Source organism: Sarcophilus harrisii, chromosome 6 (genome assembly GCF_902635505.1).
Source record: "Sarcophilus harrisii chromosome 6, mSarHar1.11, whole genome shotgun sequence".
NCBI classification, from domain to species: Eukaryota; Metazoa; Chordata; class Mammalia; order Dasyuromorphia; family Dasyuridae; genus Sarcophilus; species Sarcophilus harrisii.
In genome coordinates this window covers 194,341,915-194,360,970 of record NC_045431.1, presented here as the reverse complement: position 1 = coordinate 194,360,970, position 19,056 = coordinate 194,341,915, and the positions used below count along the sequence as shown (strand labels likewise).

Below are 19,056 nucleotides of genomic sequence, written 5' to 3'. Positions count from 1 at the left end.
GTGTCACTGAGAGTCAGCCACAACTGAAAATAATTGAACAATAACTATATTAATAAATGTGTTATATAAAAAACAATATATTTGCATATTTTTTTAAATTTTATTTTCTCCAAATTCCTTTTCTTATCCATTGCAAAGAATTTTTTAAAAAGAGAATTTAAAATTTGTTTTAGATCAGGGCTTCTTAAACTTTTTCCACTCATGATCTCCCTCTCCCCCTTTTTAAATTTATTTTATTGGAAAAAAAAGTAAAGAAAAAAGAAAAACAAAATATAACAAAACAAAAGAGAACATTCTCATGCTCAGCAGAACATCAGGGAGGATTCAAAATATAAACAACAAATTACCAGATCAAGAAAGTATATATATTGGTGGGAGAAATTATATTCATGAATTTTTTTCTTTGCTTCATTTTTTCATTTAGTTCATTTACATTCATTTTTTTCTTTGCTTTTTTGTAAATTGTTCTTTGGTTCTCTGCTGCACACCTTATTCTTTTTTCCATTTCATCTCCCACCACTATCCCCCAGCAAGCTACATAGATAGATAGATATAGATACATACACACACATGATTATGATCCCTTTCATAAATTTCACAACTCTCACATTTAGTTACAATACTCCATATGGGGTCATGAATCAATTTAAGAAGTTGAGATTTAGATAACTTTTTTAATAGAATGTGTTTCATTTTTTACCCTATGTACTTATATTCATTTAAAAACATTATTCCTGGGGAGTGGTCCATCAGCTCCCCTAGACTGACAGAGACACATACAACAAAAAAGATTCAGAGCTCCTGATTTTTAAAGAAAAATTGAAAAGCACCGGATAAGTTCATAGTAACATTCAAGGAATCTTCTTTGGTTTCATTTCCCCCCTTTGTTCTTTTTGCTGTGAGATGAAAGTACCTCTAAACTAGGAGGCTTTAAAGAAATTTTCAGGAGGTACACAACTCCCATAAAGGACTGACTGATTCATTAAGTACAAATTTAGTGGATTTTGATTTTTTTCCCCCCCCAAAGAAATTCCAAGAACTCTACCCAATTGGCTCAATCTTCTGGCCATTTTCCCAGACTCATCTTTGTCTGGACCCACCCAAGCGTGGGAGTCCTCTAAAGGTTCTATCCTTACTCAATCTTCACCCATCTCTCCACACTCAAAAATCTCATTCTCTCCACAAGATTCAATTATCACCTCTAGGCAGGTAATTCTCAAATCTCTATGTCCGTCTCCCATCTCTCTCCAGTGCTGTAGATTACTAATGCAGAAACTTTGCCTTATTATTCCCCTTCTCAAAAACTTTCAGTAGTTTCCTATACCCTGTAAGATAGCTTATAAACTCTTCTACCTAGCATTTCATTTTAAGATCCTCTGTGATTTGCCTTTAACTTACCTTACCATCTGTACTTGCCTTCATGCATTCTACATTCCACCCAGACCTTGCCATCTGTGCTCCCTTTGCTGCATGCCTCAATCGCACTTTCATTTCTGCTGCCGAAATCCTCTTCCTTCAAAGTCAGGGATATTGATCTCCAAGAAACTTCCGAAACCTTATGTTAGAAGTGAACTCTCCCACTTTTGATATCATCTAGCATTTTAAATCTTTTCTTTTCCCTTAGTACATTCTTTCTTATTTCAAATGCGTAACACAGTATATAGAGAGCTGCCTTCATGTCCCACTAGAATACATACTGGAGGTGTGATCCTGGGCACATCACTTAACCTCAGTGCCCTAGGAAACTCACTAGGTTGCAGATAAAGTGCCAACCTTCATTAATAGAGGGAGTTCCCTGTGCCAACAAGATCACAGGTCTAGTTCCCGTCTTATACTTATTTCTATACATGTGGAAAGTTTTTTCATATTTTCCTTATTAGATTGTAAGCTCCCTGAGGACAGAAAACATCCCCTGAATAGAACACTTAGAAGGCAGGCTCATCTATGACAAGGTCCTATAAATTACTTAACTAAACAGAACTAAGACTGTGGCTACAGAAGAAGATGTAAAACCCAAAGCATTTTTTCTCTGTTGCTCTAAGTCCAGGGGAGGAAGGAGAGAGAGGCAATACCAGAGTCCTAGCAGTTTATGGGACTCCCTGTCTGCTTGCCTTCTGAGAGAATCCCACTCAATCTGGTCTGCACATGAATGAGGCAGTCCTCTCACATCTGCTAAAGGCACGGTTCAGCCATGAGACAGCAGCCCCAGCAAGACAATGCAGACAAAATAGCATCCAAAGTCAGAGGCAGCAAGCGCAGTTCTAGAAGGAAGCCTTCAACAAACTTCTTATCTTCCTCTTTCGCATCCTCCATTGCTTTGCTAACTGGCTTCTGAATTTCATTTATGAAGTAAAATTGATCATTTAAAATTCTGAGTCCTTGCAACAAGCATTGTGATTTCCCCATGGCTGAGGGCAATGTGGCACAAATGACTGGTGTCTGGACTTTGAGTCAGAGAAAGCTAATTTCATATCCTGGCTCTGACATAGCCTATCGCAGTCTCAGTTTCCTCTTTCATAGAATGGATATATTAATAACACCTACCTCACAGGATCATTATGAAAATCAAATAAAATAACCTATGAAAGGTACTTTGCAAACTTTGTATAAATAAATATTAACTATTTTTATTATTTTTTTCTGATTTCTGTTGATTTTGTTGTTGCTCAATCATGTCTAATTCATCATGACTTCATGGGCCATAGCATTCCAGGCCCTTCTATCTTCTAGTATCTCTCAGTCTTATGTTCATATCTTTTCATTTCATCCTCTGCCATCCCCTTTTCCTTTTGTCTTCAATGTTTCCCAACATCAGATTCTTTTCATTATGTGACCAAAATATTTAAGCTTCATCTTCAGCATTTGACCTTCCAATTAATACCCTGAATTAATTTCTTTAAACATTGACTAATGGGATTTCCAAGCTGTGTAAGGGATTCATCAATTCTGTGGCTCCCAGCATTCTTCATAATCACTTTCACAGCCATATATTGCTTGAAAAAACCATACCTTTGATTATACGGATCTTTGTCATGAAGTTGATGTCTTCATTTTTTAGTATCCTGACCAAATTTGCCCTAGCTTTCCCTCCAAGGAAGTAAGCATCTTTTAATTTCATGACTACAATCACTGTCTCCAGTGATCTTTGATCCCAAGAATATAAAATCTTACATGGCTTCCATTTCCTCTCCTATTTTTGCCAGGAAGTAATGGGACCAATTGCCAAGATTTTGTTTTGATTTTTTGATTGTTGTACTTCAAACAAATTTTAAACTCTAGTCTTTTACCTTCATCAAGAGGCTTCTTAATTCTATTAATTCTTCTTTCTATTATTACTTTACCTGTAAAATGAAGTTAATACATGTAACATCTCATAGTTTTGAACCTGAGATGAGTTTCTATAAAATACTTTTCAAACTTTAAAGGGCTATAGCAATGCAAATTATTATTATTCCTATTTTTTATGAGGAAACATATTAGCAGGATAATGGGCAGCCATGATAATGGAAGTTGTTTTTCCTTCTTCCCTCTTGCTCCAGTCTCCACATCAAATTCATTCAGGTTTCCCCTGGGAACAGGAGAAGCTGTGATAAGGGTGCTTTAGTCACATACGGATGTTTAGCCATTTATAACTAGTTCACTGTTAGAAGGGGTCAAAGCTTAAGGCGGAGAATTGAGTTCAGAACCCAGGTGATAGGTCAAAAGAAAAACATGTGACGCACAAGAATTCCCTCCGTCAACAATTCTGGACGATAAGATGCTGACTCAGGGCAAAAGCAGCTGCCACTGTCCAGACCTGGTACTTCTGGAGGCAGGAAGAATGGTCAGAACCCAACCCTGTTGTACATTTAACCAGTCCCAGAAAGTGCTTGGATCCCACCACTCAGTACGGTAGGTTTCTCACTTAGAGAATCCCTTCAAATTGACTTTTTTGGGGGAAGGCAAGCTAATCCAGCTTTTGCCTCAATTCTGACCTAGCCTTAATCACTAAATGGGTAGTACCTTGAATAAAAAGATCTGGGAAAAAGCTTACTTTTACCACTGCATCTGGGACCATTGCTAGTTATTCTGACTTCTCTGTCTTGTTACTAGACCTAGGAGGAAAGAGTGAGGCTGATGATTTTGCACTGCTCTGCCTGACTTAAATCCAATTTACTTGCAAGTCAAAACATCACCCTCCTGATACTATTGATTCTCTTATGAGAATGAAGGACAAACAAGTTAGAGAAAAACAAGACAGAAAAGCCCACCTGGGGACAGGGAATGGGCATAAAATAAACCCCTATGGTGAAGACTCATTCACACATACTCAGGAAGGAGAATTGTTTAGTAATTCATTGAAATCCAGCTTCATATATTGACCAGGAAGCTGTACCTACTAGGTTCTAACAAGGGATATGCAAAAGGGATTGATTATTCTTTATATGGAAATTAAAAGGAAAAATACAGGGAACATTCCACTCTTGAGTCAGAATTATGATGTGAAAGAAAAGTGGTTCCTGGCCAGTGGATTTTCTGTCAATGCTAGAATAGCTATCTTTGGATCAGACCTGCTTCCAGGTCATCTTTTCTCAAACTCCATAAATAAGAGCCATGTTCTTCACTGCTCAAACATCAAGTTATAAAAAGCTTGAAGTGGTCTACAGACCAGAGACTATATTACCTTTTTAACAGTAAAATATACCACTTCTCCTTAAAACTTTCTCCAGCTGCAGGAGAATAGGTAGTATGGGGCAACTGGGGTTTTGCTTTAGGGTGTAAAATATTAAAGGTGTTGACAGTTTCCATCCTGGGGCTCTCCGTTTCACTCCTCATCTGTAGTAGCCATGGGTTCCATTCCACCCAACCTTAGCTTAGCATAGTACCTGCCATACAGTACATACTGTACATAGAAATACCTGGAAATATTACAAGTTTGGTTCTAGACTATGCCAAAAAAACAAATATGTTAATATGCAAGTCATATGAATCTGGGGGTTTTCCAGTACATATAAAACTTTTTGTTTATACTATATTATAGTCTATTAAATATATAATAGTACTATGTCTTTAAAAATCTACACAACTTAATTTAAAAATACCGTATTACTAACAAACTTGCTATCATCTGAGCCTTTGGTGATTTATAATCTTTTTGTTGGTTGGAAGGTCTTACCGTGATGTTGATGGCTACTGACCAGGTTTGCTAAAAGTTAGGCTGACTATGGCAATTTCTAAATATAACACAGTGGTGAAGTTTGCCATGGAATTGACTTACTTTCACTTGAACACTTAGAACTCATTGCAAGGTTATTAATTAACTTAGTTTCTATATTGTTATATCTCAGGGAATGGGGAACTCTGAGGAGAGTGAGTCAGAAATGTAATGCCTTCAGTGGTACAGTCAGAACATATCATATTTATTTATTAAATACATTCACCAGTCTCATGGGCATAATTCGTGATGTCCCCAAACAATTACAATATTAATATCACAGATTGCTATAACATATATAGTAAAGAAAAAACTTTGGAATATTGCAAGGATTACCAAAATGTGATACAGAGATATGATATAACATGGATAATAATGAAAAAAGTTTGGGATATTGCAAGGATCATCAAAATGCGATACAGAGACATGATAAGAGCACCCCACCACACTGTATGATGCCAATAGATTTTCTTGGAGCAGAATTGCCACAAACCTTTAATTTGAAAAACAAAAACAAAAAAACACAAGATAAATACAAAGCACTAAACTGAAACACTGTAAAGTGAGATGGGCTTGTAAATGCATATTACTTCCTTTCCTGGGAACCATCTCCACTGTACTCCGTCAATATACAGGCCTTGTAGTGTCCTGGGGTCTAATTCTTCCTCCTGCTGCCCAATCTGCCAGATCAACCCTTCCCTCCTCTTCTGGCTATTTGTACTAGCTACAAAAGTGGCTTACTCCCTTTCTGTACATCCCCTTCTCCACCGCTTATCCTGGAGATTTCACTAAGTTTTCACTTTTGGCAAAGAGAGTTAATCAGCAAATAGCAGTTTACTATAGGAACAGTTAAGTTCCTACTACATTATACTGCCAATATTGAGGAGTGTGGAATAAACCAAACCACCAGTCCTCCAAGAGCTTAAAAATCTATCAGGAAAAGCAACATATTCAATTATAAATCTATTCAAAACAGATGTGAAAAAAATAAGATTTTAAAAGTTAAGTAAAACTGGTAATAGTAATTATTACTAATTTCACTAGTAATCCTCTATAGTTTTGTATCAGAAAAAAAGTTATGTTTTTAGGCTCATTTACCTGAAATTATTATTTGCCTGAATTCTAATGTCTTTTAGTGTTTTTTCTTTATGTTATTGTAAAAGTATATGTTCTCTTTGTGCTTTTTTCACTCAGAAAGACTTCATACAGGTCTTCCCCATTCAGGTCTTCCCATTCAGTCTCAAAATTCAAAGGTTTCTGGTAAAAGGAGATCTTTAAAGTGAATCTTGAAGGAATAGGTGGATTCTAAGAGGTTTGATGAACAGGAGTTATTTCCTTGGAGTCTTGGGGAAGGAAAGGTAGCATCATGAAGCCTCATCATGTCCTCCTCCTTGTCCCCATCCCTCAGCCTCCTTCTGTCTCCCTCTTACCACTCTTTGCCAATCAGTAGTCCACAGCCAGGAAGGGAGTATAGGGCCGGATGTATGAAAAGAGGATCCCACCTGGTTTAGCAACTGTTGTATGGTTGGTCCAAATCACTGCTCTCCACCAATCAAATGGCGTAGTGCATGATTTGCTTTGGTTGCTTAGCAACCATTCTCTGATTGGTTGGAGAAACCATTCAGGGATATTAGAGCTAAGGATCAGGTGAATTAAGGTTTTTTTTACAGTGTTACTTTTTAAATTGATACATTTTATTTTCACCAAACAACACTAATAAGTAAGCTTTATGCTTTTTTAAAAAGTTAAGTAAAAACTATCTGATCATAGTGATAACTTTTCATTTCACTAGTAACACTTTATAGTTTTGTATCAGCAGAAGTTATGTTTTCAGAGTCATTCAACTGAAGCTATTTACCTGAATTCTGTTGTCTTTTAGTGATTTCTTCATTTACATGATTGTGTACAGTGTATGTTTCCTTTCTGCTTTCTTCACTCAGGATGACTTCATACAGGTCTTCCCATTCAATCTCATTTCTTCATAAATCTCAATCAACTAATTAGCAAGCACTTATTAGTCACCTGTCATAGCAAAGACATAGTCACTGACCCCCAAGAGCTTATATTCTTTGAAAGGAAAACATACTCATATATAAACATATACAATATGAACACAAGATAATATTGAAGAGAAATAATTATACCTCAGGGGATCAGGTGGAAGAGGAAAGGTTTACCTGAGCTTTGAAGAAAATTCTTGATGACAATCTAATCCATTACATTCATCAGCTGCATTTTGTTTTGACATCCCCAGACTGACGTTTATATAATTTGCTTCCAGTTCTTTTCTACTAAATAAAAATGGGGGTGTAGATATTTGAATATATTCAGAATCTTTCTGTCATTGACCTCAAGTTATAAAATTAGCAGTGTGCTTGCTGGCTCAGAGAGTGGGAACCACTTAATGTTCTATCTCAAACAATTCCACTTCCTTTTTTTTTTTTTGGCATGAACTACTGTAGAACTAACTCCCAATGTATAAATTCCCTCCACTGATTTTCAGTATTATCTCACTTGGGACTCCATTTGGAGTTTTCTCTGCAAAAATACTGTATGTGTTTGCTATTTGCTTCTTCAGCACATTCTACAGATGAGGAAAATGAGGGAAAAAGATAACATGATTTGCTTAGGGTCACACAGTAAGTGTCTGAGGCTGGAAGATGAGTCTTTCTGGCTCTAGGCCTGGCACAGCACTACCTAGCTGTTCTCCAGTGATGCACATTGACAACTCATCTGTTTTTTTCTGTCTAAGAATTAATTGTCTGGGGGTACTGAGAGATTAAGTGACTTATCCCTAGAGTATGGGAAGGCTTTTCTACTCTTCTCACCAACTGCTGGTCATATATAACCATATTGTCATCCATAACAGCTGGACCATTTTTAGACACCTCCTCCATCTCTCTCTCGCTCTCTCTCTCTCTCTCTCTCTCTGCCTCTCCCTTTCCCTCCCTCTATCCCTTTCTCCCCCCCCCCTCCATTCTTAGACCTGTCTTACCATATTCAACCCTATTTCCAGTTTTCTCCCCTTTGCCAGTGGGATGGATGTGAGGGAAACCTCAATTCTATTTAATTTGCATCTGTGTTATTAGTGATGAAGAGTCATTTATCACTACAGTGTTGATTGTATTTTGAAGAGACTTTAGAGAAACTTTGTGTGGATATATGCTTGTGTATGACAGGGAATGCCTGAACCAGTTAAATTAATTTAGGCAGGAGTAAAATTTCCTGGAAGTGATCATGTGGCTGGCAACTGACTTTGCCAGCCTGTTGCATAAGGTGTAGGGGGAGGAATTCCTCAGATGTTTATGTGTGTCTTTTTTTATTATTTAGGCTAGTTTTATGTAGGCAGGTAGATTGTGTAAGAAAGTTTAAAAAAAAAAAAAAAACATTTATTAAGTGCCTGTGTACCTCAGTTGGGCTAAATCTTAGGGAAACAAAAAATAAAAAGAAAAGATAATCCCTGGCTTTTTGGAGTTCAGAATCTAAAGGGAGAAGACTGCCCATAAAAAGAAGCTAAACTGTGGCAGTGGTGTTCATAAACTAGAAACAGAGCAAGGGAGGTGGGAAAATGAGTTCCCCTGGAAAATTCAGAGCCCTCTATTAAGAATGACTTTGCCCTCCAGGGAGAGGGGAACGCTGCCAAGTGGTAAATTGGGAGGACTGAGGGATGGAGGGAAACTTTTTAAAACTATTGTTATTTGGTGAGTGTATTCCTTTTTTTTTTTTTTTTTTGCCCCTTGTTGACTGAACAAAAAAGAAGTCTTACAGTAACCTGCATCCTATTTTCTTCTCTCTTCCACCCCCACTCTGTAGCTATGGCTTTGTCTCAGGCTGGCTCTTTTCTTTTTGAAGCTAGCTTGTCAGGAAGCCAAATACCTGAGGGCACTCATTGTAATCAGATCTTAGTTTTGTTATGCTGAAGCTTCTTTATACCAAAGTTGGTTGTGATGGGATTTTACCTGAAATGTAAGGACCGCCTTCTTTTGTCAGACTTTGCCCAGGGTACCCTAAAAGTAGTTCTCTATTTTTGCTTCCAAGACCCTAAGGGGCCTAATCTTTAGTAATTGGTTCCTAGTTAGTCATTTTACTAGCCATCTTTTTGTTAGTATGTAAACTTGATTCCTTTTTTGTAGGGGCTGGACTAAGGTGGCTGCTGAGCACCCAACTCTCAAAATTCCATTATTTTATGATCAATAAGATCATAATTTTAAATATTCATAGGAATAGTCTTATCTTCAAAATCCAAGAAATTAATTAACATCTTTATACTCAGTGCCTGACAAGAAATTCTTCAGAGCTTTTTCAGTCATGTGCAAATTCTCTGTGACCCCATTTGAAGTTGGAAGAGATGCTGGAGTGGTTTGCCATTTCCTTCACCAATTTATTTTAGAGATGTGGAAACTGAGGCAAGCAAGTTTAAGGGATTTGCCCTGGGTCACACTATTTGTAAGTGCCTAAGGCCAGATTTGAACTTGAGAAGATGAGTTTTTCTGACTCCAGGTCAGTATTCTGTGCACTGTGGTGTCACCTAGCTGCCCTATTGGCACATAGCATTTAATAAATGCTTTATCTCACCTCTCTACTTAATTTCTTATATCTCTAGTACTTAACATTGTGATTGGCACATAATTTGTATTTAATAAATGTTAGTTGATTAACAATGCTTTTATCTCAGATATATATCTCTCTCATCTATATATATATTCATCTATTATCTAATTACCTAGAATGAGAAAAACCTAAAATAGTGTCTGCTAATTTAGTCACTGTATTTCTGTCTTCTACTGTACTACAAGCATTAGCAGAATTTGGTTCATATTACCAGCTACTCTGGGTAATTCTGAAAATAACACGGTTATGGGAGCTGGGGAGAGAGGGAAAGTAATACAGAATAGGAAAGTTGCCTTTAAGACCAGCCAATGCCATGATTTTCTGTAGGAAATTTGGTCCCATCAATAAGCTTGCCATTCCCATACAAAAAAAAAAGTTAAGTTTTTGTTATTGTTTGGTGAAGTCTGACTCTCGGTGACCCCATTTGCAGTTTTCTTAACAAAGCTACTGGACTGATTTGCCATTTCCTTTTCCAACTCATTTTACAGATGTGGAAACTGAGACAAACAGGGTTAAGTGACTTGCCTAGAAATTCAAAATCCAGGTCCAGCACTTTATCCATTCTACCTTAGCATTTGCCTAGGATGTTTTAGAGAGGATTTTGCCACAATTAGCCTCCAGGTCCTTCCAAAACTGAAATTCTGTAGAATGTTTTCATGTTTGTGACACCTCAGTGTCACGATTAGTGTTTGATATGTTCTAAGTAGAGATAAGATTTTTAATTCTTACTAGGCCACATTTAAGTCTCTTGTACATTCTTTTTACTCCTCAGCTAGTCCCAGTGTGCCCTGCCAAGTTTATACAGCTTCCTCTCCCTTGTGCCTGACAAATGCCCCTTATCTTCTTCTTGATGGATGGAGAGAGGGAACCCCAGGATTCATTTCCACTTTCTCTCTCCATGTTTCCTAGTTGCCAAGTAATGTCATCCCATAGTTTGGATATCTAAAATTCCCCACTGGGACACCTCACCTTGCCTGCCTTTCCTTCACAAAAGTACAGACCCAAGTCAGACCATGTCATCCTACTGCTGTACCACCCTACTTAAAAACTTCAGTGACTTCCTGTTACCTCTGGGTATACCTATAAATATAAATATAAAAATAAAATCCTCCCTGGCATTTAACAGTGTCTACATCCTGGCCCTTCCTGTCTTTCTAATCTCCTTACACTTTGCTTTATTTACTCTGTGATCTGATAATGTTGGGCTCCCTGCTTTTCTACTAACTTAAGCCATCTCTTAGCCTTTTTCATTTTTACTGTCTGGTCCCCTGCCTGAAACCCTCTTCCTTTTCACTGCTTCCTTGATTTTCTTCAAGTTTTGACTATAATTGCACCTCTTGTAAGAAATTGCATCTATTGAAGAGAACTGTCTACCCTCAGAGGACTTGTGGAAAATGAGTATGGATCACAACATAGTATTTTCCTTTTTGTTGTTGTTGTTTGCTCGTGTTTTGTTTTCTTTGTCTTTTTTTCCCCTTTTGATCTGATTTTTCTTGTGCAATGATATTTGTGGAAATAATATGTATAGAAGAATTGCACATGTTTAACATACATTAGATTATTTGCCATCTAGAAAGAGAAAAAAAAATAAGAAATTCCATCTTTGACCCCTTTCCCCTTCTCTGATTATCTCCAATATATCCTATCTATATTTTGTTCTCATGTAATTTCTTCTTATTAGAATGTGAACTCACTAGGATTCTTTGTTTTGACCTTCATTGTATCTTCAGGACTTGGCACAATGTCCATTATATAGTAAGTTCTTCATAAATGTTGATGATAGAGCTCCATTAGTTCATCCTGGAAAGATCAGCCAAGAAAAAGAAATTATTATAAATAATATAAATTGGTAGTTTTGTGTGCAATTGCTTTTTTCTGTTTTATTGTGACTATGAAAATGATGATTTGAGTTGATGTCAAGTTCATATTTTTTAAGTGCAAGAGAAAGGTTTTTGTGGTCCCTAGCCTTTTCCCTTTAGAAGAGAAGTAGGAGATCTCTGAAGACTTGGATTCATAGTAGGACCCAGAAGTTGAGCATGTCTTTCCAATACAATGCCTTGCATATATATAGTAGGCATTTAAAGAAATGTTTACTGAAGTAAAATGATTGGATCGGGATTCTCATATTGTTGTTCAGGTATTTATAGTCCTGTTCAACTGTTCATGACCTCATTTGGGATTTTCTCAGCAAAGATACTAGAGTATTTTATCATTTCTTTCTCTAGCTACTTTTACAGGTGAAGAAACTGAGGCATAGTTAAGTGATTTGCTCAATTACAATCTGAGGCCAGATTTGAACTCGGCTTCTCCTGATTTCAGGGCTGGTGCTCTATCCACTACACCAATTAGCTGCCCCCAGATTTGAACTCTTAAAGATAAATCTTCTTGACTCCAGACCCAGCAGTCTATCCACTGTGCCCCCATTGAACTCCTATAGGACTCTGCTCTGTGGAGGAAGAGGAACTCAGGAATACTTTCAAGAGCAGTTAGATTGACAGATTTGGACCTCAGGTTGGGTAGCTGATGATGATGGTTTCTACTTCTTGTTTTGTTCCACCCCCTTTTTCTTCCTTCCTGAATTCAGAGATGATGAGGTTCAGATATTTCTTCCTCTTTCGGTACCATAGGACGTGGATTGAGGGAACACAGTCTTCCTCCCAGTTCTTCTAGATGTGCTCTGATTTGTTATTGTTATTGCTAAAATGTTATCCCTGACCTAGATACATTACTTTAAATATGACCTAACCAGGACAACACAGGAGCTGTCACCTCCCTCATCCTGAATACTTTGCTTCACCTGTCACAGCTTTGAATACCACTAACCTTAACATCATGTCCCACATCATTGACTCATATTAACTTTGCAGTCCATTAACCTCTTCCTCCCTTGATTTTTTTTTTTTTTTTATTTTTACAAAAGGTTGATTTATTCAAGGGAAGGGATTACAGACAAAATGAAGGGATGCAATAGACACCAGGTAAATATGAAAGAGAGCTGGGAGAGCATATAATTAGACTAAGGGAAAAGTCAAGTTTCCCCAGGAGAATTCACAATTAACCAGGAGAAAGAAAATACCCCATGAGGTGGGAGAAAGCCATTGTCTAAAGGATTAGACTGACCACAGTTAGCTAGAATAAGGAGACTGGTGCCATTAGAAGGAAGACTCTGAGGGAGAGAGAATACTTGTAGTGGACTTAGTCCTGAAGAGAACTTAGCCTTGATTTTTTTTTTCATCGCAAATGATTGGGTAGCTTTGCCTCTCCTGTACTGCATTTGTATTGTTGATTTTTTTTTTTTTTTTTTTTTACCTATGAGTAGAATTTTGCATGTAATATTATCTGTTAAAACCCATGAACACATGAAGATCACCCTAGGGCCTCCAAAACTTTGCCAGTAGAGTTCAGCTGGTGGCAGTCTTCAGCTAAGTAGAAAACCCAGTGATGACTATATGTTCATTGTTCAAGAACCAATTATAATCATCATGAGCTTGGCCACAGAATGACTAATTTTTTTTGAAATCCACAATGGTCTACAAAGACTTTGTACTAAGTTATAGGGATGTTGCTGTGTAGAGGAAGAGTTGATGTTACAGATACCTGCATTTATGAAGTTATGAATCTTTGAAATACCGAAGAAATGTTGCTGATATTCTATCCAAGATATTTTTGAGCCCTGAGTCTCTCATTAGAGACTTTGCTCCAAGTTGCCATGAGTAGATGTCAACATGGAATCTTAAATACAAATCAGAGACACTCTGGGGATTTTCTTTTTTCCTTCTGCATGAAACCACAGACTCTGTGTGGTATATCTCTGTACTTTCACATGCACATATGGGCACATAAATATACCAAACCTCATGCCATACTCATATCAAAGACCATATTCATACATCTTAAATCTTAGGCTACATGTTGAAGGACCATAAATGAATAGAAAAGGCTGTTGGAGAATAGATCTCAAATGTGGTAGGCATGTGAGAAGTAAGGAAGTTGCTGGAACTCTTTGGAGAGAGACCGCCCCCTAAAAACTGCACCAGGACTTGAAGTTAGGGTCCTAAGAGGTGCAAGGGGGGGAGAGCATGAGTCGGGTAAAATTGCTTTGGTTTCTGAAAATGGGGAATTTTATCCCCCTCTGACCTTCTCCCCTCAGTCAGGAGCTGTTGCTTCCAGGGAGCTCCATTCAATTCAATAAAAATTTATTATTTACTCTGTATACATCCCCTGCTAGGTTCTGCAAAATATAATAACAAAAAAATTTTAATGCAATAATCTTTGCCCTGGAAAAGCTTACTTCCTACCTACCACAAGGATACAAGTACACACATAAATATAGATGCAAAATAATTTCTAGGGGGAGAAAATATAAACTATGGCTCATCTGAAAAAGGGAGGGGGAGACCTTGGTGGTGTAGCAACTGAGTTGTGTTTTAAAGAGAGCTATGTAATCAAGGAAGTAGAACTTTAGAAAGAATATTTGGGGGGGGTTCAAAGCTAAACATAGCTTTTCAACTTTTCAAACATGTCCAAAATACCTATTGGAATGGGAAACTGCATGTTTAGAAACCTGTTCTTTGTGGTGTAATATTGAAATGATTCAACTTAAAGGAGTTGGAGGGGGAGATTTGTTCAAGAGGGAGGAATCTAAGCATCCTCAAAGCCTGGATAGACAGCAAAGCAGATTCCAATTGGCCACTTCCTTCCCTTTAAAAAGCCTTGTCTGCTTGAGAGTCTCTGGAGACGTCTGAACCGAATTTGAGAATATGTGTCCCATTAAAACCAGGGAAAAGTTTCTGTGACAATTTCTACTTCAAAGTTGCTGCTGCTCTTAGAAAAAATAGACTTCATCTAATTTCTATGGTCTTAGCCACAAAGGAATCAAGGGACCCTGTTTTTTTTATAGCGGGAGGGAGACAGGGAGGATAAGACTGTGTGTGAGAACCAGTAAGTAACCCAAAGAGTATCATTTATTTTTAGCCTTATCCTCAGCTCTAAATAAACTGTGAGAGGCGGAGAGTAGGAAAGTCTGCTGGCAACCACTGAGTCAAACAGAGACAGGAAATCAGGGGTCTTTGGGTAATGAGTTCCAGCCACTCCAGCAACAGAAAGCCAGGGAAGGCTTTTGTGCAAGATCGTTTCTCTGTATGTGCCTAGTTTTTCTTTTTGTTTTTACCCCTCAAAGGGAAGTTCCTGGAATTTTTTTTTTTTTAAATTAAGATCCAAGTCTTCTTGGCCAGAGAGGTGACATCAGGGAATGTCTCGGCAAGGGGGACTCCTTAAAAGTTAAATAGGGTGGGGGTGGGGTGGCAGTAGGAGATGCTCCAGTGGCCCTGAGTATATATGTGGATATGGAGCAGTTTAGGAAAAGGCGGCTGGCCAGCCAGAGACCAGGGACCTGGGAAAATGCAAAAGCAGCTCTGCATTCCTGAGGCAGGGGGCAGGGGAACAGCAGTCCTTAGAGGAGAAAACTTGGTCTCCGGTCCAAGAAAAAGTGCCTTTTAGACCCAAGAAATAGAATTGCTGACATGGATGCAAAGCATGGATGGTGAGATTGATATTTACAAGCATTTGCCATGGCTGAAGAGGGTAAGTGACTTTTTGCTGTCTTTCGTGTCTCTTTAAAGATGGTTGAGGGAGGTACTTTAGAAAGTTGCAACTGTTCGAGGGGAGAGCATATTTAGAACCTCAAACCTCTGCCATTGCCAAGTTCTTCATAAGAATCTAATTATAGGCATACCTCAAAGGGGGGGGGGAGTGTGGGGAGGGAGGGGGGAGGAAGTATCAGCTGGCTTTGTCTTTAATAGGGACTTCAGGGAGATGGGGCTATGAGCGGCAAGGCAAGAAAAATCTTTTCTCCTTTTTACATTGTGCCATTGGAGGTTCTTGAGATTGTGAGGTTCTTGTGGTTGTGAGTACCTTAAGACTGTGGCATCTCCAATCTCTGGACTTGGAAAGAAAAAAAAAAAAAACACACACACAACTTGTTTCCGTGGGGTGCTAAATGCAGAAGAATCTTTTGACTTATCCTTTGTGTTTGAGTGTAGAATGAGAATCACAACTCTTAATAGCCTAGCCTGTTAGCTCTTGAATTTCCTAAGGAAAGCTTAGTGTAAGTGGTGCCCTAAACACTTGAGTGTGTGGTTTGGGGTAATTATTTTGTCGTGGGTTTTGTCAAGTGGTCCTTTGTGTTAATGAAAGGACTTGGTTAGGCTGAGAAATGTCCCACTCTGGTACAGGAGGCTGGGTCTTTCTAAGATTGCAGATTGAGTTCAGTTCAACATACGTTAAATGCCCACTGTATGCTTTAGCATTGTGCTGGGGGGAGAGGGAGGAGAGTAACAGATAAAAAGGGAAAGGTTTAAACCTGCAATAATAGAAATACATTGAATTCTCACATTTTTAAAATTTCTTTAGTGATTTCAGATTAAATGTTTAATGGTAGAAAAGAAGAAAAGAAAACTTAATCTTATAAATTCAGAACCAAAAGGAAAAGATTTATTTTGACACTATAATTCCAAATGGAATAACATGGAAATGGAGATGAGAGCCAGTGAAGAGGTTAAATCTGGTACTTTATATGGCTGATTGTGTCCTGGGAACATCTTCCTGAATTAGATACACTGAGAAGGTCCACATACTCTCCCTGCCTATCCTGAGGAACTTGACTCAGTAACTTTGTTCATACACAAACACAATAGTAGTGACCAAATGTGTTTAGATTCAGCTAAAATTAGGTGATTTGATTGCACTGAGAGAGAAAGAGTTGAATTTAAAGGACCTGAGACCAAATCCCTAAATATCCCTGTCTTTCTGACTCCTGGCCCCACCCATGAGGACCATATTTTCCAAATCTTAGAGTCAGGATACATTAGCTGACGAAGTGCTTTGCAGCACCCTGTTAAAAGTACATTTTGTTTTCTCCAAATTGGGTCTGCTCTGGGACGTCTGGCCTGTTCAGGCCATTGCCTGCCATCCCAGTCCCTGGCAGCCCTTAGATTGGAGATTGACTTTCAAGGCTTTTTGGTCAATATTTACTTCTGCTCAATTTCTTCAGCTGGGAAACTAAACTTAGGGAAGGATTGGAGGAGACCTGAATATGGGGGAAGTCATTTGTAATGAAAGAAAAAAAATACAGGGAGTATTTGCTCTAGGGTAGAAAGCAGAGTCTCTCTGGGGGGAGAAGAACAGGAAATGGCTGTGTGTAATCTTATACTGGCCAAGACTTAACCTGAGACTCCAGCTGTTTGACTTGAGAGAGGATGCCTTTATAATTCTCATTCTCATTTGAACCAAGGATCTAAGAGTTGGGGAAAAGGGGAAGGGGGAAGGGCAGGGGGTGTGTTGGATCACCTGTGAAAGGATTGCCATTTCCCCCTAGGGAGGAGGTGGTGGTGGTCCATCTCCCTAGAAGTGATTATTGTGCAGTTATGCATAAGGCATCCTTTGCTGATGTTTTTTCCCCCGCAGTGTAAACTGACACCTCTGTAGAAGCATGGATTTGTCTTCTGGGGCCCCTCATCTGTAAGAAAACCCTAGCTACTAAGCCATAGTGCTTGTGAGCTTCAGAGAGAATGGCTGCCTGGACTTAGTAAGAAACTCTTATAGTCCATGATAATATTAATTGGCTACAGACAGTTAGAGGTAGCAGAGACCTTATAGAAAAAATAATAATAATGTCCAAAAAGCACTGACAAATCAGAGATTATGGTTTCATATTTACCTCCTTTTTTTTATTTTCAAAACATGCATGGATAATTTTTCAACATTAACCCTTACAAAATCTTGTGTTCCAATTTCCCCACCTTCGCCCACTCCATCCCCTAGATGACAAGTAGTCCAAAATATGTTAAACATAGTCATAGCTACCTCTTATCTGCATGACTTTAGGTAATCTTCTTAAATGTGCTGGACCTCAGTTTCTTCTTCTGCAGAATGATGGAAGACTTCCAGTTCTATCCCTCCTGATCCTATTATGAGAGACAGAATTTAGACCCAGAAGAGAAAGAGATTTTTTCTGAGTTTGTGCAGCAAGGTAGTTGAGAACATCTTTTAAAACAAAACACAAAATGCTGATCTTGTCCAATGCAACAAGCATGATTAAAATACTATCTTTTTAAAAAAAAAAAAATCACCTCTTGTCTCAAACTTCTTTGATCTCATCTCACTACCTCCTAGAAGCTAAAACCCAGGCTCTTTGGCCTCACATTCAAGGTGATCCACAGTCTCTAATTTTCCTGTTCAGCCTTATCTCCTGCTGCTGGTAGGTCGGGGATTCTCAAACTTTTTCCACTTATGACCCCTTTTCATCAGGGAAATAAATAAATAAATAAATAAACAAGAATATAAAATAGATTTACAAATCAAGCTTTTATTGATATTAAATCATTAAGAAATTTATTTTAAAACAGTTCTTTGGTGTGTGTGTGTGTATACATATAGGTATATATAACTTTACCATTTATTAAAGATAAAACCCTATTTGCATATTAATAAGATGGATATTCTTGTTTATTTTTTACACAAATAATTAAATCTTGGCAAAATATTTAATAACTTTTACTGTCACAACCCCCTCACATTCATCACCCAATATGGGGGTGACTCAGTTTAAGAAGCATTGTTATTAGGGGAAGGAACTCTGAGCTCCAAGCAGTTTAGAGTAGCCCCCCTCCTGTTGAGGAGACTTAGTTTTCTCTTTATGCTCTTGTTCACAATATTCCTCCTTTCTTTCCCCCTTTCTCCCTGACTCCCCCACTTAGCTCAAAATATTCTCTCCCCTTCTCTCTCCTATTAAAATCCTATGTTTACTTCATTCTCCCCCTTCCAGGAAACTTCCCTTAACAACCCTAACCCACAGCAAACTCTTTGTCCAATGACCTCATAGCACTTGAAATCTTCACCCGATCTTTGGCATTTCTTATAGATTGTCTGGCATTGGAGTTTGTTGGTTGTTTCTGTTTGGTTTTTTTTTGTTTTTAAATGTCCATTTAGGGAGGTTTTCTACTAGATAGAACACTGATTTTGGAGGCTGTGAACCTAGGTCTAACTGTAACGCTATCTCAAAATATTTATGTGACTTTGGACGAGTAAGTCCCTTAACTTTCCTGATTCCTGATAGGTTCCTTATCTCTAAAACAAAATGGTTATACTCTTAGGTCTGTTCTATCTACCTCAGTTTCCTCAAATGTAAGATTGGGATGATGACAGCACCCATCTCTGTGTTGTATGGACCAAATAACGTTTATAAAGCTCTT

At 38.1% G+C, this 19,056-nt stretch overlaps 1 protein-coding gene and 1 long non-coding RNA gene across 20 annotated transcripts in view; one reads left to right on the top strand and one right to left on the bottom strand.

The window, feature by feature from the left end:
* PPFIBP2 (PPFIA binding protein 2) overlaps positions 1-19,056 on the top strand; it is a 181,574-nt gene that overhangs the window by 69,932 nt on the left and 92,586 nt on the right. Inside the window, exon 1 of one of the 19 annotated variants that reach the window (XM_031942181.1) lies at positions 3,461-3,891. The exons of 15 other annotated variants lie outside the window; for them this stretch is intronic. Coding sequence is in view for 3 of the 4 variants with exons in the window: in XM_031942180.1 (XP_031798040.1) it covers positions 15,332-15,388 (57 nt within the window). In the remaining variant the exon portion in view is untranslated. Of the gene's footprint in view, positions 1-3,460; positions 3,892-15,100; positions 15,389-19,056 lie in introns of those variants that run through there. 3 more of the 19 variants (XM_031942180.1, XM_031942182.1, XM_023506209.2) reach the window with 3 other exon arrangements.
* LOC116419851 lies at positions 5,379-6,737 on the bottom strand. The gene is made up of 2 exons (XR_004230177.1): positions 6,293-6,737; positions 5,379-5,687 (listed from the first exon to the last, which is right to left on the bottom strand). It is a non-coding gene; the product is annotated as an uncharacterized LOC116419851 (long non-coding RNA).